Below are 23,497 nucleotides of genomic sequence, written 5' to 3' on the forward strand. Positions count from 1 at the left end.
CTTGGGAAGGAGGAGAGCAAGGACCCGTTGGTGGAGCAGGTGCTACAGCCGAGCCAGGAGCGTCCACCTCCCGCATGAGCATAAAGGTACTGGCAGGTGGGAAGATGAAATGGTGGTTTGCAGGAGGGAGAGTGGGAGGCTGTGAAAAAGATCTGGTGTGCAGAGGAAATGCAAAGAGTGAGTGTAATAGGGAAAAATCTGTTTGGTGTTTCTTGCGGCGATGAGAGCAGGATTAGGAGAGTAGAGCTTGGTGGATGGTGGGGAGAGGTGAGAATGGGCCGTGTAACAAATGGTGCGGTGCAGCGTGGATGTAAGCAGGGAGCAAGCTGTCTGCTGCTCTTTTGTGCTAAGTGTGGTGCCTGCCTCTCCTTCAACACTGTCTCTGGCAAATCCTACGGTGGAAAATCACAGCGTGGTATCAATACACTGGGAGCTGTTGCCTGATGAAGCAAGTCTGCCAGAGAGCTCTCGGACGCCGATCTTGGCACTGGCAGGAAATCTCCTGTGGGAACAGCAGACACCCCTCGTCACCGCTGCTCTGTCTTCCCACGGCTGGCACGCAGGTACCCCGTCACTCCCTGTCCCTGCAAACCTCCCCAGCACATTTTACAAACACAGAGAGATCATATAAGGGATGCAGCGAGAGGGTGTTATGGTTTAATCCCAGCAGGCAACTAAGCCCCAGACAGCCACTCATTCATTCCCTGCCTGGTAGGATGGGGGAATGAATCGTAAGGGTAAAAGTGAGAAAACTTGTGGGTTGAGGTAAAGACAGTTTAATAGGTAAAGCAAAATCTGTGCACACAAGCAAAGCAAAACAAGGAATTAATTCCCTCCTCCCCATGGGCAGGAAAGTGCTCAGCCATCCCCAGGACAGCCGGGCTCCATCGCACATAAAGGTTACTTGGGAAGACAAATGCCATCACTCCAAAGTGCCACCCCTCCCTTCTTCCCCCGGCTTCTTATTGCTGAGCATGATGCCATATGGTATGGAATATCCCTTTGGGGTCAGCTGTCCCAGCTGTGCCCCCCATCAGCCCACTCACTGGTGGGGTGGGGAGCAGAAAAAGCCTTGACTCTGTCAGCTCTGCTCAGCAGTAACGAAAACATCCCTCTGTTATCAACACTGTTTTCAGCACAAATCTGAAACACGGCCCTGTGCTAGCTACTGTGAGGAAAAGTAACTCTATCCCAGCCAAAACCAGCCCAGAGGGGAAGCACAACCTGTGGAGTACCAATTCTGCGTGGCAGCATGTCTGCCCCTGCATCTCCTTTCTACAGCCCTGTGGGCTCATTTTCCCGGAATATGGGAGGAAAATGGAATTCCCCAATCCTGCTTCTGAAGGGAACACGTGTCTGTGAGAGCATCAGGATACTGAGGGTAGGGAAGAAAGGAGTCTTATTCCCCAAATATGGATTAACAACCTGCAAAAGCTGGTTTAGATGATGTGAGGAATTTAACTGATCTTCAAATCTCTCCCAGAACCGCAGGGGGACAACCTTCCTCCTACTATGCCATATTTATATGTATATGTCCCCATCCACTCCAAAATGGTTTATGAGAGAGCAAGCTCCCACAGGAAACTAAGACCTCTGTTTCTTCCACATTTCTTGATATAAACTGAGGATCACTCTACTGAAATACATTATGTCAGTTTTCCAACCGGTGCAAATTGGTGTGACTCTAGGGAATTCAATACATAGTTAAGGACCTCACCTCTTTGAGCTCTCTCAGCCCTAAAAGTTTTACTGTTGCTTTGCTGAATGCCCGTTCTTTAACAGCAGTTAAGAGTAGGAGTGATAATAACTGACGCCACAGATGCTGCACCGTGCAGTCATATTTCAGGAAGACAAGAAACCTGCACAGTCAGGTAGGATGCCTTAGGAATTATTGCTGTGTGAAGGTTGGGCCACAAAGCCACCCAAACAGATGGAGGTGAGTGCAGGAAGGAGCCAGGAAGATGATGTAGCATATGTGCATCTCTTTTACTGGGAGTCCTGACAGAGATGCTTATGAGTTCATACACTTGTCTATACAGAGGCTGTGTCTATTTAGCCAAAAAACACTATCAAACACCATGTGTGAGTGTTAACAAGAGCTTTTACAAGGAACACAGAGCAGACGGGGCTTTCCTTTGGACTATGAAAGGGGGACAGTGCTTTGCACCAGACTGATAAAATCACACGTGCTCTTAATTTCACACAAGACCTTGCTGAGACTGTGTTAGCTTCCCAGACTGTTTGCTCTCAACGTGATTCCTGCTGCCGTGACACCATTTCATCTCCTTCCCAGAACCACAACTGTATAGAAGAAAGGTTCTCTTTCTGGTACCTGTTGCCAAGGCAGGTCTGTGGAAAGCAGTTACCAGCCAGCCCTCAAGCTGCCCTGTGTCCTACCTGGGTGCCTGCCACCACTCTCTGGGTCAGGCAATCTGCTTGTTGGGTGCTCCTTACCTACTTTTTTTTTTTTTGTCAGCACTTGAAATATCTACAATTTTATAGACACTCATTATACGTTTTTCCGCAAATCTCCGCTGACAATGTGCTTGTGTAAGTGCCGTGCAAATACCTCACCTGCCCATCCAGCTACATTCTCCTTCTGACCACTGATGGATAGATGTGTGAGAAGTCAGCTACTTGCACGGGCTATCTAAGTCTGTTGATTGGCAATACCTCATTGAAATTCTTCAGGTTCAAGAACAGATTTGATCCTCCCGCTGTGTTTTGAGCTGCAAGAAACTCAGGAAATTTTGCTGCTAGATTAAGACTAAAAATGATGGAAGGTTTCTGGTGGAGAAAGCACATTTCTTTCTCTGTTGAAGACAGCTTTTCACATTCCCAGTGCTGTCTCCGTTAGAAGCTTCAGTTTCCTGTGTCCCTACATTGTTAATCCAAATCTTCCCATCTCTTGTTTACTTACTTAAACTACAACCACTTCTGCTCTGTTTGCAAGAGTGTTAATCATTTTATCTGCTATTCTGGCTGACAACCACATATTAAGCAGGAGCCCTCCATTGTAATACAAATATGTCTCTCTGAATGCTGGCAAATCTTAGGTCTCTCCTTGGCTTTTGGTCAAGTAAAAAAGGCATTCTTAGCTAGCTGAAGTTAAAACATTTCCCTTGCTTCCTCTTAAGCAAGCGTCGTAGTCAATACCAATATGTTTTGATAATGGCATAGAATGAAAACTCTTGCTGAAAAAGAACCAAATAGTAAGCTGGTACAAATGGAAATAAATAACATTATGCGGTTTCACATCTTCTTTAATCAGTAATAGCAAGTGGAATTCATATGTCACTTCAGCTAGTGATAGTCGGGTTAACTACTTTTCCTATGAAGAGCGTACTGTTTGTATCTCTATCAAAAATCATCATGAGGAAGGGATGGTTGAACTCGATGGTTGGAGGAAGAGACACTGTCATTATTTCAGCAGCAGTTGCTGCTGCTGCCTCAGTACCTCTCTCATCAACATCCAGAGCAGCCTTATGAATAACCTAGGAAGAAAGAAAACAGACAGTCATTCTGGGCAAACAACAGCCACCTGAGATGAATCAGACCCCTTTTAAAGCAGTCCTGCTTTGGAGGATCCACTGAGAAGTGAGTAGAGGCAGCAGAGATGTGAGCTGGGTTATTGTAGTCATGGCCATTTTAAGTGAGGACCAGGACGGAGCTTCAGAAATCTCAAAACAAAAAGTCCTAAACTACTTTTCCTCCATCCCAGGGGTTGGATGAAGGATGGAGGCTCCACTTGTAAGAGTTTATCGGCACCTCTGAAACCAAGTCTCCAGGGTGGGAGGACAGGCTGTGGTGTGCTCGGGAGCTTTGGCAGCTCCCTTCAAAGAGCTAGGGGTTGATGTTCCTCTCGTGTTCCAGATATTGCCCAAGAAATCTTGGCCGATACCAGACTTGGAAAAAACAGATGGGCAGCAAACTAATCTGATCCCCACAGCCACTGAGGGCCAAGCTCCTCCTGTAAGCTTGCAAGCTGAGGCCAGGGTGAGCCCAGCTGCAGGCAAGCTGGGAGCTGCATTTAGCTGGTGTTTCTGGGTGCTACCACAGAGGGGGTTTCCTGCAAGTTTGTGAAAGAAAGGGGACAGCCACAGACTTACTTTAGAAACCTTCAGCTCCGGGGTGCCAGTGATGCCAGAGAGATCTGCCTGGTCGCTGAACACATCCACAATTCCCATCTTGCTAAGGGTGTTCGTTATTTCATAGCTCCCAAAAATAGAAAATTTGGGGAAATAGAGTCTCATCAGGCTGTTAAGTAGAAGAGAAACACAGAAGCTGGTGAGAAGGATTTTTTTGCTGAGGCAAATGATGGTGAGAAATTCCCATGAGTGTCAAAACCCAGGGGGTTGGACCCTGAGTGTACAATGAGCCCTAATTCAGACACTAGAATAAATAATATCTATCTGTTGTTTTGCTTCAGCAAACCTGTGAGCACCTTGCAAAGGAGGACAGTAATGAGAGCACCTCTTTACAGCCAGAGAAGATGAAGTGCAGAGGTGACCATGTCACTCAAGCAGGTGGAATCCTGAAGTGGGCCAGACAGAGTCTGCTTGGGGAGAAGTGTGGCAAATCCTGTCACTTCAAAGCAAAGGAGTGTTTTTTTGCAGAACTGTGGCATTTAACACGGCTCCAGGGAAGGTCTGTGCCCTGCTGCCTGCAGCTTTGGACACCCTGCGCTCTAATTGTCTCCCTCTTGTTGGCTGGCAATGATGAAGCTTAGCTTTGACTCTGAGCTATCTATAGGCAGCTGCTGCTTAATATGCTTTTTGTTGAATTGCTCTTCACGGACTGTCTAGGGATCCTTGGAGCCCCCGAGTCACCTGCTGCAGTGATTACTTTTTAGTTAGCTCAGATCTTTTGCTGTCTTTCCCAGAGACAGCTTGGGTTGAAAAGCAAAACAGGACAGGACCCAAACCCCACTGCTGCAGCCTTTGGGTGATACTGCCCAGTGCACCAGAAGATAAAGGGACCGAGTGTATTAGCACCAGCATAAACATAATGTAGAACTGAAATTGCTATTTGGTTCTCACAACCTCTCCCATGAAGAACTTATTCCTGTGTTGGTCTTGAAAGAACTTGCACCAAGAATTAATTTTGATAAGGATTTTCCTGATTTTGCAGCTGAGAAGTATACATTTTTATTTTTCATATTTGAGGTATCACACTATTATCTTGTATCCAGTTTGCTACCCATTACACTTTTATTCACTGTGCTGGCATTTCTATAATGATGCACAAAGAAACATGGGTGTGAACTGCACAGCCTTATTAGCTGTGAATCAGGGCAGAGCTTGGTAAATTAGGCATGTATTAACTTGATATTTCTCATCTACTGGTGCTAAGATCTCTTCCCTCCCAGACAAACAAGGTTGTAAAATGTGTTGGCTGATGCTAGTGTCAGTGGTAGGAGCTAACAGAATCTCATTAGATTTTTATAGTTTCAGAAACAAAAATGCCAGAAAATCAGGACACCCACAATTAATCACTAGCTTGTTCTAACAACCACTGTGCGCTGCAATTCTTCTTGTAAGGAAGATGTTTGTGTAGGACATATTATATGTGTATGCATTACTACAAACTGTTTAAGTTATAGTTTATTTAAGGTTTAGACATATGTCTGAGTCACCGTGTGTCAGTGACATATGAGAGGTACAGCATATTGGCTGAAACCTCAGTGTAGGAGATTTGCCTTAGAATTGCCGTCTTCCCACTCAGTCAATGACTGTTTTAGAAACACCAATCTAGGTTTGCTATTTGGGACTCCTGGGGGCCCATCAGGATGGTCTCTGCTCTGGTGGGGGGAGCAGCAAGTCACTCGGGCATCAACAAAACAGTTAAATACCAACCAGCTGCAAGATTTTTACAGCTAGGGCACACAAGCCAAAAATAACCCACTCAGTTCCCAGAATCAGCAAGTTCACAGTGTTTGCATTCCCAAAAAAGAAAAAAAAAAAAAACAAAAAACAACCTATAAATCTACATGCTGCTGGAGCTAACTGGCAGAAGATTACCTCTGGAAGAGATGGTCTGACCATTTCTGGACGGTTTCCTTGACTAGAGATTGCTCCAACTGCTTCATTTTCCCTTTCGCTGGCAGAACCAGAAATGCAGTAGCACTCCCATTATAATGAAGCCGTACCACAGTGCATGACAGCTCCTCATCAAAATAGAAGTCGAATCTACCCATTTGGTGCATCATAGGGACTTTCACAGTAGTTTCATCATCCACAAAAAACTCCCTTTCTTCAGTATGCTCTGGATTAAAAGGTTTTTCCCAGTTGCCTGATACAGATAAGGAAAATACAATTGAATACTCCAGGTCTCATCCTATCATAAATTGAATTTATATGACTGGTAAGAATATTCACCTATCTCTCCATTTGCTAAATTCAGAATTTTCAAACATACATTTTTAAAATGTGTATCACAGGAAAGCAAGAATCTTTTATCTGGTCAAAACGGTGCATTAGATTCCAATTTCACTTTATTTTTCAGATGCCAGTAATGAACTAACTAGGCATTTTCTATGTACCTACCACTACTTTTCTGTTCAGGTGATCTAAGTGGCCCTTTGGTAAGTTTACATTTAAAGGTTTACCTGACATCATCGTGTACTCATATAGTTTATGCATTTAATTTCTATTGACTTTAATCGTAAGCCTCACTTTGTCGATAAAATTAACGTAAGATCTCATATCTGAGTGCTGTTATGTCAGGCTTAAAAGCACACCCTCTAACCCACATCAGAAATGCACCATGTTTCCACATTGTTCCTTAAAATGTCCTCCCTTGTTCATCACTAGCTTCTTCCGTATATAAATATGTTAATGTGTATTCATAAAAGGACTCTGATAGAAACAAAAAAGGAGCATGTAGTAAATTAGGCCATTGAATTTTGCATACTTTTACAGAGAGACATTAAAAGGATTAGGTCATACGTGCATCTCAGCACCTTCACTGAAAATCAGAAGAACACGGGGCAATCAGAGTTACAGCTGAACCCACAAAAGCGAGCTCAGGCTGTGCGGGAGGCTGCAGCTTGGAGCTGAGCTCCCACGGCTGCCGCAAAGAGAATCACTTCTGCGTGCCCCCCGGCTGCCTCCCCATGCCAAGTGGGGTCCTGCCACCTCTCCACCACCTCCAGTATACAATTAGGGGCTCTTCTGGCCCGGCAAGGAGCATTTGAAATTTCCCCCTGAGCAATTTCCAAATGAGGTAGCTGACGTTAGATCTGTTGATAAGAACGAATAACGTGAATGCAAATCCTAGAGGACTTACCTTTAAAGAAAACAAAGCTAGCCAGAAGCATTACAGTTTGTGGATCCATGTCCTTGACCAAATTAGTAATTTTCCCATGTGTTTTCCTCTCTACATAATCATTGATCTGCTTCTCAGCCTCTGTGGGATTGTTAAAGTCAGTGGTAAAAGCCTCCAGCTGATACAGAGCTTTGGCATCATCTAAAAACTTTTTTAGAGGTCTCAGCTTCTCCGTTAGAAAGATGGCGTTCCCCATGTTGAGCTGGACCCCATTCTCAGGATGGCTCAGCATGTGGTAGAGGTTGTGGAAACCTTCATGTATCTCTTTCTCCTGAATCTCTGTAAGGTTGAAGGCAAGTCCTTCCAGGATCTGAGTCTGAGTGGTGGATCTAGCCCCTAGGGCCAGCATCGCAAATGTAGTGGAGATGCTTACGGGAGAAAAGAAAATGTTCTTATTGGGTGCCTCCAGTGTAACCTCTTTAAAAAATTGAAATGCAAAGTCAGCATTGTTTGGCACTAGCTTGAGGCAAGCGATCGCTTCACCTCTGTGATGCATGTAGTGTTCAGGTTCATTTGGATCATGTCCACTGTGGTGGTTGGGTGGGAGCTGACCACAGGCAACAGCATGAAGCCCAGCCAGTAGCAAACTTATGTAGAATGTGGTCTTCATCTTCTTGTACTAAAATCCTATGGAAAAAAGGACAAGCTATTACTAAGGTAATTAAATTAATTAAGTAGAAATAGTTATTCTGTCATTCCCATTGAATAAGAAATCTTTTATCTTTTTTTTTTTTTTTGTCCTCAGTTTCCATGTTCTCCAACTCTTGACAGATTTTTTGTTGTTGTTGTTGTTTTCCCAGGCCTCTTGGCAATTCTCCAACTCTTTCTGTCACACTCCCCCCAAATACCTACAAAGGCAAAATTCAGCGTGGATTAGCTGAATACACAGCACCCTCAGCAGGCCAGAGAATGGAGCATATCCCGTCAGAAAACACAACATAGCTAATCACGGGAAGGATGCAATACCACTGTGCTTTTCATACTAATGGTTAAAGATAATTCCTGGAAAGCACATCATAGAAGAAGTCTGGATGTTTTTGTGAGTAAAGGAAGAAAGAGGAAATAAATGCAATTAGGCAGCAATCAGTAGCCACATACAAACAGAATTTGAACAAAGAGGCATGAAGGGGATCTTTAAATAAGCTTTTGGTCAGATTGGTAAGGAACCCTATTTCAAGAGAGGACAAATGGCGACAGCTGTTTTTCAATAGCAAACCAAATGTAAAGCCCTTTGTCTCTAAGGATAGGTGTTCTTTCTTTCTGAATAAAAGTGATGTACCACTTTAAATAAGGACCTGAAGTAATGTGTTGTCTCTTAATAGACAAACTAAACCATTGGAGTGGGTTCATTTTCAGCACAGCAGAAGGAGTCAGTGTCATTAACAAAAACAAGGCCTTATTTTTATCAGATGCTCTACTGGTCAAAGGGTGATATATTTACCAACCTGTTACGCTTGGCTGGGGTAGCTACATTCCTTAGCAGAGCTGACACTGCACTGTATAAGCTCTTACAAAGGAACCTTGGAAATGTGGATGTGAATGTCCCAGTGGGCCTCATTTCTGAGAAGGAATCTAGGGCAAGGAAATGGTGAGAGAGCTGCAAAGAATTTGGGGAGATACTGAGCCAGATTCACTAAGACTTGTGCAAGAAGAGACATATTAAACCAATTGCATCTTTCTGCTCTGGCATGATGCAACTTAGGAGACTGTCATCAGAAAGTGTTATGCCCATGGTCCTGCTTTCTCCATAATATCAGAGGGAGCAATTTGTATTAATAGTTGAATATCCAGTTACAGTTAGACCTGCGTAAGAACAACAAAACGTTTTCAAGCTATAATCAAATATTCAAACATTTACATGTTTGATATAAGTATTTCTAAAAAGAAGGGCTACTTGCAGCAACACCTACTGTGTTACTGACAATGGAAGAACCATAAGGGTTCTTGGTAACTACATTTTCAATTACTGTGCACAGTAGTTTTGAATTATAGTATGGCCTCCTCTGATTTTGACATCGAAATGATACTTCTCAATATATCCAGCTACTTGTAACTCAACGTAAGAGCTCCAGTTCTGAACATTTAAAACTGCTATCAGTGAGCCAATGCATTAGTCAGACTTTGAAAAGAAATCAACTCCAAACAAAAGCATCAGAGCTAAGCTTAATCTATTTCCACATATCCAGCAGGCCGATTCAGAAGCTGCCTCTGGATAAATTATTCACGGCGAGCTATTCACTCAGCTGCAGTCATCATTTATTAAGAATAGCGTGAATACCAAAGAATGAAATACTTAATTTTAAACATAAGTCACCACCTGTTCCCTATCTCATCACATTTCATAATTATTACAAAACGTAGCAGATAGATGGACATTTCTATATACACATTGAACTGACAATTCCTATTTATTTGGAATTCAAAGTAGACATGGAATTTAACTGACCTGGCCTCAAAATTATGACTAATGGATATGGCTTGGTTCTGCTGTAAACATTCTGTAAAATATTGGTTACAGCTTTTTGATATTTTTGCTCTATATAGTTATGACATGGTTGCATTTTGTGGCTAATTTATGTACTTTCATGGAATTAATTTCATTTTATTACAGCTTTGAATTCACAGATAATTAAATACAATCTGAATCTGAATCATCCATCTGTTACTCACTACTGGCCAATCACAAACAGTCAAGACTCATGAGTCAGCCCTCACAAAAATTTTTATAATGGTTGATTTTAAAATCATTAGATTATAGAGGACTCAGCAGCTGCAGTTTGTAGAGGTCTTTTTTGTTGTTTAAGCCTTGAAGATACAAGCGGCCCACTCTATTAGGCTCTTCTTTGAAATGTAAAGGTACTTTTATAATAGAATTTGCATCCTGTAAGCCTTTAGAATACAATTGGGGATTGTTACTCCATACTTGATATTTAGTGTTCCTTTTGATATTATTGTGGCTTCTAGGTTAGCAAGTGATCAGCCAGTGATAAACTGACAGCAGAGATCCTTTCAGTATGAAGGAGAAGATGCAGATTCTCACATGGTCTTAATGATTGAGGGATTTTCTTACCAAGCATACTTGCTAACAATTTATTAAAAAGTTAAGATCCAAGAACCTGTGCTAAACAGTCCTTAGGGAATTCTCTATATGAAGGGGATAATTTTGCAGGAAGCTTTCCGTCTTAAGACCTTTACTCATATAATCTCCAGAAAAACAGTTTGTTCATAAACATGGGAGTAGAAGTGAAAAGCTCTTCGTTTCTAATTCCACATCTACACTGAGTTGTTGAATAGCCTGGGAGGAAATCCATTTACCTCTGTTGTGGTTTTAGATCAGAGGGTAACTGAGCACCACACAGGCACTCACTTCCCCCTTCCCCTCAGCACTGGGAAGGAGAAAAGGAATCAAAAGGCTCAGGGAGGGATAAATCACCCATTACGGTCACAGGGCAAGACGGACTCATTAGAAGAAGAAGAAAAAAAAATAACATAAATTTAATACAGACACTAACAACAATGACACTTAACAGGGTAGGACAGTGAGAAGAATTACCACATCTTGAAAACACCTTCCCCATCCCTCCCTTCTTCCAGGGATCAGCTTTGATCCCGATATCTCTACCTCCTCCCCCCTACTGATGCAGGGGCAGGGAATGGGGGGTGCAGTCAGTGCTGCTGCTTCTTCCATCTTGGGTGTGGAGGAAGTTCTGGAACTTCTTCTTCCTGCTCCAGCGTGGTCCCCCTCTCACAGGGGACAGTCCTCCACAAAATTTCTTTGACTTGAGTCTCTCCCACGGGCCGCAGCGTCAGACCTTCCTGAGCTGCTCCAGCACGAGACACCCTCGCATACTGCGATCTTCCCAGTGCCCAACTACAACAGCGGGGGCTGCTTCTTCCCACAGGCTCCCCAGCTCCTTCAGGCACAATCACCTGAGATGATGTGGGGCCCCCTTGCAGACCACAGGTCGGCATCTGCTTCACTGTAGACCTCTATGGGTGGTGGTGGGGGCAGAAGGCCCCTGCCATCTCACCACGGGCTGCAGGGGGGGATGTCTCTGCTCCAGCACACCTCTCCCCCACCCCTTTCCTCCTCCATTTTTCCATTGACCTTGGTGTTCACACAGATGTTGCAACACCTCCTCACAACTCCAACTCCTCCTCCCAAGTCCCCTTCTTAAATACATTATGACAGAGGCGCAGCTAATGGGCTCGGCCTTGGTGCAAAGGTGGGTCCGACTTGGAGCTGGGGGAGCCTCAAGAAGCTTCTCACAGGGAGCCGCTGCCCCCTCCCCTGCTACCAAAAACCCCATCACTCAATCAAACCCAGGACACCTCTCTGCCTCTTTTCTTCTTTCTGTCTTACGTTACGCAGTGACAATATATTTGTGATATTTAAGAAAAGGTTGCTTTCATGAAGAGCTTTCAGTCAAACCAGACAATGGCACAAGAGTGTGCTAATACCTGGAGGGCAGTGTCCCTTTAAGCAATTTATCTGTAATAGACCTGGTGATAACACTTGTTGCATATATTACCTCATCCCTATCACACAGTCTTCCCTACCATGCAACCCAGCATGGCAATACTTATTTTGGTCAGTATATCCTAGAAAGAAAATGGAGAAAACTGGGATTATCTGAAGTTACCCTAGAATAATTCCACCAGAAGACCTGGAAGTGAGCTGGACTAAGTTTTCTGACTGACAGAACTTGCTTCTTTGTGGATACAGCTAATTTGTCCACTTTAGGTTTGATTTTAATCTCTATGATTTGGAGGGAAAATTCTGAAGACAAATTTCTCCCTTTACAGTCCCATGCAATGGCTCAGAAGATGAATATTCATCCCAGGCTACTCCCATACAGGGTCCTCACCAATAGTCTTTCAGACAACGTGAAAATTTGCACTGCTCAAAAACATATGCAGGCATGAAATAGAAAAGCTGTTTGCTCACCAGATGGTGCTACTTCCCTCCTGATTGCTTCTAGATGAGGAAATCTGAGAAACCTGTTTCCTGAAAGCTGTACTGTGAGGGCACCAGGAACATCAAGACACAACACCACCACCGGTGGTGTCTGCTGAACTAATCTCATCTTCTAAGGGCTATATTGAAAAAAAAAAAAAAAAAAAAAAAAAATCACCCAAGCACACAAAAAAGTCACAAAAGAAAGACATGACTAGTCACATCTGTGTGTGAGAAAATGGCCTCGGAAGCCTACTGCCCAGGACTGCCTACTCACAGGAGCACCACAAACTCACATGTGCTTTCCTGGCTGGCCCGAAATCCCTCTTCATACCTCATTGTACGTGCCTGGACACACTCAGGGGCTTCTCCAGACTGATCAGCTAGACATTTGCTTTTCTTGTGATTCGGAGTTTTAATGCCTCCACTCCTGAGCCCCCTGAGAAGATTGCAAGCACAAGCCAAGGGCACTGGATTCTGCAGAGAATCCGACCAGTGTGACTATTTAATTAAACGTAATTCATTTTTGCAGCAGAAATGTGGAAGCCGAGTTTACGCTATCTTTTAGGAATGTATGTAACTGTTCCCAGAGCTGTTCCCAGTGTCATCTCTCTTCTGTAAAACAGCTTAACATCGGAGAACTCACTCGGGAAGCACACCCTCCCAGGGTGGCATCACTCACTTCTAGGCCTCCTTTTACCTGCAGATGAACATGAGCTCTCACTCTTCTCCCAGGCCACAGTCACTATTTGCTGTTGAACCTGAGTTACTGCACATACTCAGGGATGAAGCATCACTGAGGCCAGAGGATAAACAGAGGATAAAAAAAAGAACCAGTGCGATGATTAGGGCAGTCAGGTGGGACAGAGGTTTTCTTCTCTCTGCAAAGCAGCAGCAGTCTCAAGAACAGATCAGACCAGGTTCCCAGTTCCTACTTTCCAGTGTGCTCCTGACCACTGCCCAGTCGGTGGCTCTATGAACACATTGGCCTCACGGTGATCTTAGTTCCTCTGAGCATGTGGAGAGCACCATTTTCTTTCGTTCCCTCTCAATGATCCTGTAATATGATGATTAGTGCAATAAGGAGATGCCACATCTAAAAGGGAAGCAGACCTTAGATATCCCATTCCCTAACCAAAGATATTTCTTGTAGACCTTGAATATAAAAATCATCAGAATTACTTAAAAAGAATCACCAATACTTTAAAGAAAAAGCTCTAAGCATCCGTCCTCAGGCTTTTAATGGAGCAGAGCCTATTTCCTCTAGCAGGATGTGCAACTGGGAAAGACCCACTTTTAGGTGCTCGGGATTTGTTGGCTCCAGAGATCACCTTGCTTCCCTGCAAGGCAACCAGACACCCCACTCTGGCTTTTCGATTCTTATTCCTCCTGTCAGCCACCTGACAATGTGCAGGCAACTCAATGTCCTTTATATCCAGCTGACCCAATAAAAGCCTCTTTATCACTGGAACAATTACTAAGACAGATTTCGACGTAAGATACAACCCTAGGAAAGATTTAAAATCAATTGCATGCAACAAGAGGATACACTTTTGAAGTCTCTATAGGAAACCAAAAAAATCACTACTTACGGCAGCTTCCAAGGACCCTGCTGTCTTCACTAGGACTACCCTGCAGGTACCTCTCTTATTTATACTGTTAAATAGCATTATGAAAGAAAAGTGTCCTCTAGAAAACATTAACTAGAGCAGACAAGTGTTATTACTTTTGGAATGGTGCAGAGTAAACAGTGAAGACAATTTTTTGGGGGAGGCACCTGATTTTTGCTGTACATGCATGGCCAAACCCTGCCCTTGCTTACAACTGTTTTAAGAGTCCTCCTGAATTTCTGCAGATCTTCCTGCTGGGAATCCAGCCCCTCAGTCTAGCACATACTTCACATGCGTCATTAACTCTTGTAAACTTCATGAATTCATACAGTAGAAGTACTGAAATTAATAAATTAAAAACGTACATAGTACTAGAGAAGAGCCTAAGGAAAATACAGCTAGATGCATGCTGCAGCCAGGTCTCATCTTAGTATTTTGCACAGAGATATTTTGCTTCCTCTACACCAGAATTCTAAGAGTTTTTATTTGGCATATTTGTTTTAAATGATCCACTATTTCATAATTACCCGCATTGCCATAAAGAAGGGCCAATTTCTGGGGACATCACTAGTAAACTTAAAATTAAAGCTGTGGTACTGATGTTTGTAGTGGCTAAGAGTTGCTATAGGGATGGTGACATGATGGCAGAGATGGGCGTTCAGGAGCCCACGGTACCTGGCACACCCCAGCCAGATTGGTGTCACCCAGTGCTCCATGCAGCAATGGATTTAAGGCCAAAATATTGCCCTCTGCTCCATGAGTGTGGGCTGGCACCAGGTGAAGGCACTGCTGAAATGCAGGCAAAAAAAGTATCGGGCTGTTACACCACAGCGTGCTTTCATGTAGAGGTGGCACCGCGTGGCCAGGCCATCTGTGTTTTACATGATCCCCCGTTAAGGCCAAATTCCACGCAGGAGGCTTTGCTCCTGCAGCATCCGTGGAGGGGCAACCTCAGGGGCTGTGCTAACGTGGGTATAACTGAGGGACTGGAAAAAGCTCACAGGTCAGTGCCCAGCTGAACACCTGCCACTCAGGAGGAGCATCCCCTTGGGAGGTGGGGGATTGCAGGCGAAAAGGTGCTGTACATCATAGAATCATTTACAACGGAGAAGACACTTCAGATCATCGAGCCCAACCGTTAACCTAACACTAAACAAGTCCACCACTAAGCCCTGTCCCTAAGTGCCATGTCTAAGCGGCCTTTGAATGCCTCCAGGGATGGCAACTCAAGCACTTCCCTGGGCAGCCTGTTCCAGCGCTCAATAACCATGAGGAAGTTTTTCCTAATATCCAACCCAAACCTCCCCTGGTGCAACTTGAGGCCACTTCCTCTTGTCCTATGGCTTGGACAAGGAGAGGAGACTGACACCCCCCTCGTTACAACCTCCTTGCAGGTGGTTGTAGAGAGCGATAAGGTCTCCCCTCAGGCTCCTTTTCTCCAGGATAAGCAACCCCAGTTCCCTCAGCTGCTCCTCATAAGACTTGTGCTCTAGACCTTTCACCAGCTTTGTTGCTCTTCTCTGGGTACGTCCCAGCACCTCGATGTCTTTCTTTTAGTGAAATTGTCTTGTAGCGTATTTTAAGGGAAGAATCTTTCAATCAATCTTTCAGAAAGAAAAGCTTTGCAATAACAGGATAACAGTTTTGGTGGGCTTTTACTCTGGGCCATTCCTCCGAGGTTAGGAGCAAATGGAAGCATTTATTTTCTTCTGTTTTCCAGCATGTATCCTTGCACATGTGAAACTACAGGTAGGTGCAGCGTGGAGGGTTCCATGCATGCAGGGCTATCAGAGCTGCTGCAAATTCTTTCTTTCCTGGCTTCTCTCTTTTTCCTCTGTAGGTGCCTTTCACCTGTGCAAAGGTAAGCAGAGCAGTTTGGTATGAGTTTTGTTCCAGGCTGCTAGGACATATGTTTGAATTGCTTACCAGCTGGTAAAACAGCAGCTGGGCACATGCAGGCTGTTTCTCTTTAAAGTAACAAATTAAAACAGCTGTTGAAGTTACAAAGCCTTACCTGGAACATGTGCAGACTGAAGATGAATAATACGTGCACCAAAGAACAAATGAGAACACAATTAAAGAAAAAAAGTGCAGCTATGAGTAAAATTACTGAGAAAAATTAAGAAAAAAACAATTGAATTAATGTAACTTTGTGTAAGAACAGTTTAATTTTGCAATCGAAAGCACCCTTTATCTGTTGCCATTTCTATGGGAGTGCAAAAGGGAAAATGAACAAAATAAAACCTAATCCATATCAATCTCAAATGTTATTTGCAATGTGATACCCAATTGCTTTTCCCTCATATATACAACAGTTTTGTCCAATCGTGTAAATTGCCCTGAAGTTTTCAGAGAATCTGTTTCAATATTTAATAGCAGAATATGTTGCATATGTACCTGTAGCTCTCTTTTTGTGCAGTCATTTTGCTTAGGTATACACTTCTCTGATACTTTGGAAGACAGCTCGTTAGTAACAGTGCTGTTAGGGATCCTTCCATTTGCTCCTCTTGATATGGAACATTAGGTGTCTTATTACTTTGAACACCCAGTTACTTTGGGTTTTTAAAATTATTTTTATTTTTACTGTTGCAAGATCTTAATAATACTATTTCATTTTCAGTAAATTGGCAACATTAACAAGCGTCATCCAGCATTAATTCCCTTGGACACAGTAGTCCAAAATGAATTAATTATTTAAATTAGAAGAACTGTACGCTTACTCCTCTGGCAGAGTAACACTTTAATCTTTTTAAAATATTTCACTAATTACACTGAAAGACATTTTAAAGTAGGGTAAGTTGTTGTTGTTCTGATGATGCCCTCTGGAGAGCAGAGACCACGAGTCCCTCCTGCAATAGTGCTGAGATTAAACATCAGCGTGGAGCTGGTGGAGGCTGTCTCTTTCTCTCTGCTGCCAGGCTGTGTTTAATTTGTGGGGCTCTGTTTCTCACCGTGTTTCAGGGGGAAATGCACTCCTGGTTACGTGAACAGTTCAGCAGTGACCTGCTGGAACAAGCAACCCACTGTGCCAATACAGACCAGGTACAACTGTGTCAAGTGTCTGCTCCAGCCCTTCCAAGCAAAGACATGGTTGTTTCTTCCTTGTTTTCATGCTGTACACTGGTTTCGTCCCCTGCCAGCCCCACATAGTAGGTCCGGGCTCACTCCAAGGGGGAGTGTCTTGCTCAGATGTTAATTCCAGCCCCCAAAAGGGAATGCGCACATTAGCACTGTCCCCTGAGCCGCTGCAGTGAGTCCTGACCCTTGCTTTCACTCTAGCATCAGTTTCTGCAAAGTAGTAAGGACATTCTGGGTTCCAAAGAGACTCTTACTTTCCATTACTTTCAAAATTTGGCTTTTACTCCGCTTCCTCCTCTTCTCAGGCTGTGGTTTCACAGTTGCTTTAACCTGACCGAAGTGCAGGATGCTGCTGTCAGAGGCGTCTTATCGTCCTGCATCCCTGCCATCTCTCCAGGATGGTCAGGGGGCTGGACCCCAGGCCAAGCAGGGAGAGGCTGGGAGACCTGGGTTTGTTCAGCCTGGAAAAGAGGAGTCAAAAGGGGAGGCTGTACCTGCTGTCCTCCCCTGCGTAATGGGCTACACTAAAGAGAAGATGGAGCCAGAGGTGCACAGCAGTAGTGCACAAGCTGCAGCAAGGTAAGTGCAAATGGGATATAAGGAAAGTAAAGCTCACAGGGAGGTGAAACACAAGGGCAGGTCACCATGTGATGCTGTGAAATTGCTATCCTTGCAGGCATCCAAAATCTGGCTGGACATGGCCCTGAGCAACCTGAGCTAGATTCCAGGCTGGTGATGCTGTGAGCAGGTGGTGGGATTGGATGACCTCCAGAGGTACCTTCCAACCTAAATTATTCTACTTTTCTAATAAATACGACCGTGAAACCATGCTTTCAGGAATACCCGTCTCCACTCGCGCTGCAGGTTTGCACCTGACCTTGCAGAGAAACCCCCCTCTGCTTCTCACCCCACGACTCCAGAGGCTTTTCCCGGAAGGCTCAGGTCCCTGGGAAGGTGTCATCTCCCCCATCCTCTGGCACGCCCCAGCGGAGCCAGCACGAGGCAAGCAGGCAGCCTGCCAGGGCGCAGCGCACAATACGCACGTTGGAACAAACAAATCTGGCAGACCATCTGCCGTGCTCGCCGCAGCCGTGGCGGGTGGCACGTACCCCTCCGTGATGCCGCCCGGGCTCAGGCTTGCAGCACTGCGTCGGACTGTGCTTCTTGACTCAGAGACTTTGAAAGTTTCCAGCACCGATGGTGATCTCGGTAGGGATCCATGTAGCTGCCTTGATTTCTCTGGATGTGCCTGTAATTAAGACCTGCTAATGATAGGCTTTTAAAAGCCTGTGTGGGAGGGGAGAAAGGAAATGGTGAACCTTGGAACAGGCAAACTTAAACAGGCTATTTCAAAATTAGTGTTAAGTTGCTGCCAAAGAAGCGCTTGATACTGTCATTTTCCTTCACGTATCTCCACGTTTCCTTAGGGGGCTGTTCAAGCAGTTGAGATTTAACTCCGCTTGCTTCCTTAGAGAAGCAAGGAGCATGAATGCAGGTGTCCTAATAGGTCTGATTCTTTGCTGTCTAAGCTCCAGAAAAGATAAAACACCTCCAAAGATGAACTGGTGTGGAGAGCTGCCTCTGATTATTGACAAAATATGATAGAACAGAAGAACGGAATTTGGAAAATGTTCAAATGCATGCTAATTCGTTTTGTACATCTACGTTTTTTATTATCTGAGTAGACTGATGATCTGCTTTCTTGTGCCATGAATAAACAACATATGAGTGGGCCTGAGAACAAATGTTGACAGTTCTCTACCTTTTATCTGGGCAAACTTCATTCCTCTCTGTGTCTGTTTGCAATTGTTTTCTCTGGAGAACCATAGGGAATAGGAAGATTCAATGAACCTGTTGCTTCTTGTGTTCTAAAATTATGTGGTCTGAACATACTCAGTGTTAGATCTTTATTTTTATAACAATTGGTTCTTTCACCAGAGAAAAGTCCTAGGTTTCTGCAGGTTTAAAATGTCTGGACACCTCTTGCCCTGCGCTGGGAGACAGATCATCGATAAAAGATTAAACCCTGGAAGCTGCCCAGGGGGGTATAAACTTTCACATCCCTCCTTAAAAAGCACATCACCTCTGCCAGGAGGCCTTTAAATCTCACTGAAATGGCTAGGAAATTGGAGACTGGCCACTTACAGAAATACCTAGCAGACTGAAAACTAGCTTATTATTTAGCTTGATTTTAAACCCCATAAGTCTACTGTCACCTGCGCGTTGGGGGGATTGCTCCAGCATTTGTATCATCTTCTCCCAGAATCTCATTTTTTGTCCCATCTACCATTTGTAGCGATTATCATGTACTTAGACACCTCAGAAACTGGTAATATGGGATACTGCAGGTGATAAAACCTGGGGCTCTTGGATGGGCTGTCACATGCCAGACGCCTTGGCAGGACACATTAACTGCAAGCTCCTACAGTTGGGAAATGCCAGGATGGAGGTGGTTGTGCTGTGTTTTTCTGGCCAGAGTCAGGACTGCTGGAGTCCTGCTCTGCTGGCACTGATATGATGTTATTTTTCTCCAGAGGCAAAACTGAATCCCCCTGTTCTCGTGCTTGGCTGTCACATCCTGCCCCTGGGCTGCACTCTTCCTCCCCCTCCTGTTACACCTGGTGTCTTTATACCAGTGATAATGAAAATACTGAATCAGCCCATGCCCAGAGCACACCCCTGAGAAAGCCCAAGTTCTCCATAAAGCTGGATCACAAAAACCCCTTTGAAAATTGTTTCCAAACTTGCACCAATCTTGTACTGCATATTTCTGTACCTTATGTAAGAATATGTCATGTAAGACAATAACGCCTTACTAAGCCTAAATATAACCTAGCTATTGCTTAGCTAAGCTGTACTTTAGCTCAGCTATTTCCTAATGACAAGGCTTGTTGCTCTGCCATTGGAGGGGATTAGGTTGGTTTGATGTGGTTTGTTTTTGACAAAACCATTTTCGTTTTGTCATCCTGTTTTTTTTTTTGTTTTTTTTTTTTTTTTTTCCTCGCTATTTATCATCTTGTTATTTTCAAGATATTTTAATAATATTTTCAACATTTTTCCACGAACTGGAGTTGGACTGAGTGGCCTATAATTCCCTAACTCTTCTTTCCTGCTTTTTTTTAATTTTGTTTTGTTTTGTTTTGTTTTAAAGAAAAACTCTTTTTTATCCTTTTCCAATGCTCTGAAAATTTGTTGCTTTTTTTTTTTTTTTTTTTTTTTTTTTTTGTCTTAAGGTTGACTTGTTTTCACTTAGAAGCATACAGTCTTCTCTGCTCCTTTGCAGGTTCTGGGAGGGATGTGGGGAGATCAGATGGTCTATGGGGTGTCTGTAACTCAGGTGGGGAGTTGGGGAATACTGTAAATGGATGGAGATGTGCGTAAGGGTGATCCCCACATGTATGCTTTTTCTCTCCACTTTCACAAACTACCGCTTGAGTAAGAATTACACACAAGCATAAAGACAAAGTCATGTCTGTTTATGTAGAACTCATTCTAATCAATGCTGGCAGTGTTAACCCCCCAGACTGAAGGCTTTTAATTAGTAACAGATTAACCACTGTGGAAATACACCTTAATGGCCATCTTCTGTTGTTGAAGTGACCATGTTTTACTGACCTCCTGTAATCAATGTATCAAAAGTAAACAGTATGTATTGACGACCATAGAGTTTTCTGAAGGATTTATTGTTTCCCGCATATAGCCAGTGCTGCTGGTTGGTCTATCAACAGAGGGAGGCAGAGGATGGTCAGCTGTACCAAAGGGAGAACTGATCCTGCTCCTTCATGTATGTGAGGATCTCCTGCAGCAATTGTCATCTCTCTGATGTGGAGAGATGACAGCCTTAGGAACAGCTTGCAATGAGAAGTAATTCTCACTTTTTCAATGTGAGATGTGGGTTTAGATAAGAAGAAGTACCTGTAGATATGAGCTGTTTTTAAGACCGTTGTCCTGGAACAGAAAAATCATGGATGTTTTTCGCAGAGCGAACAGGACTGTTCTTGCACTCTTGGCACAGGAAAATATCTCCCAATACTGTTGTGTAAAGACCACGCAGCATAGATAACTCCAAGTATAATGGCAGGCCTGTCCTGTACATCTGACCCAACAGATGGATAACGTAGGTATAGCGGTTCACTCTCATCTTAAATTAAAAAAAAACAAAACAAAACAAAAAAAAAAAAAAAAAAAAAACCAAAAAACCCCAAAATAAAACAAATTGCATTCTGGCAGACCACTGTCTGTCCTTGGTCTAATCCAAGTAACCCATGAGTTGGTGCTGTAGATTGCATGTGCAGAGCAGGGCAGAAATTATCTTGATCTGAGTTTAGGGCTGGGGTGGGAGCCGGTGGTGATACTCACACCAAGCAGGCACAGAGACAGTATGAAGGTTCTTAGCTAGGAATGATGCATTATTAACTTAATTTTCATCAAAACAAGAAGGAATTGCCTGGGTCTGGGCTGATGAAATGTCTTGTAGGTAGGCAGATCTTTCCTAAAGTAGGTATGGGACATACACAGAGGTATGTCCAGGCATTGCTCACCTGCTTGGAAGAGCAGTTTCACTTCCCAGTAATTCCCAACAACCGTGGGCTGTTTTGATGAACACTTTGGTCCCATTCATCTTCCTGAGCAGGTCCATTCGCTCATGCCAATCAGATAATCTTGGGCTACACAAACACTGGCCACTTCTCAGAAGAAGAAACCTACAATAAATATTAAAGCATTTAAGAGACTATATTGTTTGAAATATTCTAGAATACTTTGCATGAATGTAGACAAAGTCTTTAGTTACAATCACTAAAAGTTGTTGTTTGCATTTATAAGGACACTGGTGACAATATCTGGCACTTGTATGCGTAATTAGGGTAACCAAGTGAAGATTTTGGCAAAAGTTTAGTTTCACTTCCTTGTATTTATGACATGTTTAAACCAGCATCAGTTTACACACACTACATAATTGCTCATTGTCTCTGGAAATGCTGTGCAGTGAAAGTTATTAGTCCCTTACCCTCAACTTCAAGCTTAAAATATGCTGTGGTGATCTGTTAAACCCACAGAAAAGTGGGGAAGTACACATGGGAGAGAATGGGCAGAAAAATAGCAAGGTTCAGTCTGAAAGAAGTGTGAATAGTTTTAGTGAAATTTAGTATGAAAATTATTCAATATGAACATTTACTGAAAACATAAATAACAATCATAGAATCATAGAATACCAGGTTGGAAAGGACCTCAGGGATCATCTGGTATAACCCTTCTTGGTAAAAGCCCAATCCAGACAAGGTGGCCCAGCACACTCTCCAGCTGAATCTTAAAAGTGCTCAATGTTGGGGAATCTACCACTTCCCTGGGGAGATAAATCTGGTGGCTGATTGTTCTCATTGTGAAAAGTTTTCCTTGTGTGCAGTCAGAATCTCCCCAGAAGTAACTTGTACTCTTTACTTCTCATCTTTTCCATATGATTTATTATAAGAAGGGAGTCTTCATCTTCTCTGTAGCCACCTTTTAAATACTGGAAGATGGTGATAAGGTCTCCCCTAAGCCTTCTCTTCTCAAGTCTGAACAAACCCAATTCTCTCAGCCTTTTCTCACAGGGTAGGCTTCCCAGTACTTTAATCACTTGTGTGGCCCTCCTCTTGACCCCCTCCAGCCCGTCCACATCTTTTTTGTATAGTGGGGACCAAAACTGAACACAGTATTCCAGCTGTGGCCTGACAAGCTCTGAGTAGTGTGGGATAATGACTTCTTTATGTCTGCTGGTGATGACCATGAGGTTGCAGCCCAGCATCCTGTTGGCTTTCTTTGCTGCTGCAGCACACTGTTTGCTCCTATTGAGCTTGCTGTCCACCAGGACACCCGGGTCCCTTTCCACAGAGCTGCTCCCCAGCCGGGTAGTTCCCAGTCTCTGCTGCAATCCTGGATTATGTTTTTCCAGGTTCAAGACCTTGCACTTGTCCTTTCGAACTCCATATGCTTATATTGAGAAGACGTATGTGGTTTTATTTGGCCTCCTGGTTTTATACTTTCTACCTTTCTTTATGTATTCTCAAAAACTCATCCAGATGTTGGGAAATGGTGGCCAGGTGACTGGAGATGGCAAGCTAAAAGGAACAGCTGGGCATCACTACCAGCAGTCTCTTTGGGCCCCTGAAGGTTTCAGTTTGTGGAAGATCTGGTGCTCAGTAGCTGTTTCTAAACTTGGCCATTTGTTGGTGAAATTTATTCCTGCTCCAGTCAATTATTTCCAATGCACAGTGAGAAGGTCAGAGCAGCAGAGCTCTTTTGTCCTGTTCTTCATATTCCTTCAGCTGTTGAACCGTGCTATAAACCCAGACTATATCATAAACTTCAGCCAGACCAGAGACAGATAATCATTCCTGAGGAACAGCAAATAATATAGATATTGCCTGTGTTTCTTTTTTCACAAATGCCAAGGGACTTTGTACTTAGAGGAAGGTCAGCTGCGTGGTGAAGAGGGAAGAGCCTCTGACAGGGTGAAGTCATCCTGTCAAAACTCCATCCAAACATG

At 43.7% G+C, this 23,497-nt stretch overlaps 1 protein-coding gene across 1 annotated transcript; it reads right to left on the reverse strand.

Moving 5' to 3' along the window:
- Nucleotides 1-3,299: 3,299 nt before the first annotated feature.
- Nucleotides 3,300-7,936, reverse strand: LOC104367447 (alpha-1-antiproteinase 2). Its single transcript, XM_033010562.2, has 4 exons — nucleotides 7,288-7,936; nucleotides 6,021-6,291; nucleotides 4,110-4,257; nucleotides 3,300-3,494 (listed from the first exon to the last, which is right to left on the reverse strand). Exons 1-4 carry the CDS (start codon nucleotides 7,934-7,936, stop codon nucleotides 3,300-3,302), a joined length of 1,263 nt encoding a protein of 420 aa, XP_032866453.2.
- Nucleotides 7,937-23,497: the final 15,561 nt, after the last annotated feature.

This window comes from Tyto alba, unplaced genomic scaffold (assembly GCF_018691265.1).
Source record: "Tyto alba isolate M040663 unplaced genomic scaffold, T.alba_DEE_v4.0 Super-Scaffold_18, whole genome shotgun sequence".
NCBI lineage: Eukaryota > Metazoa > Chordata > Aves > Strigiformes > Tytonidae > Tyto > Tyto alba.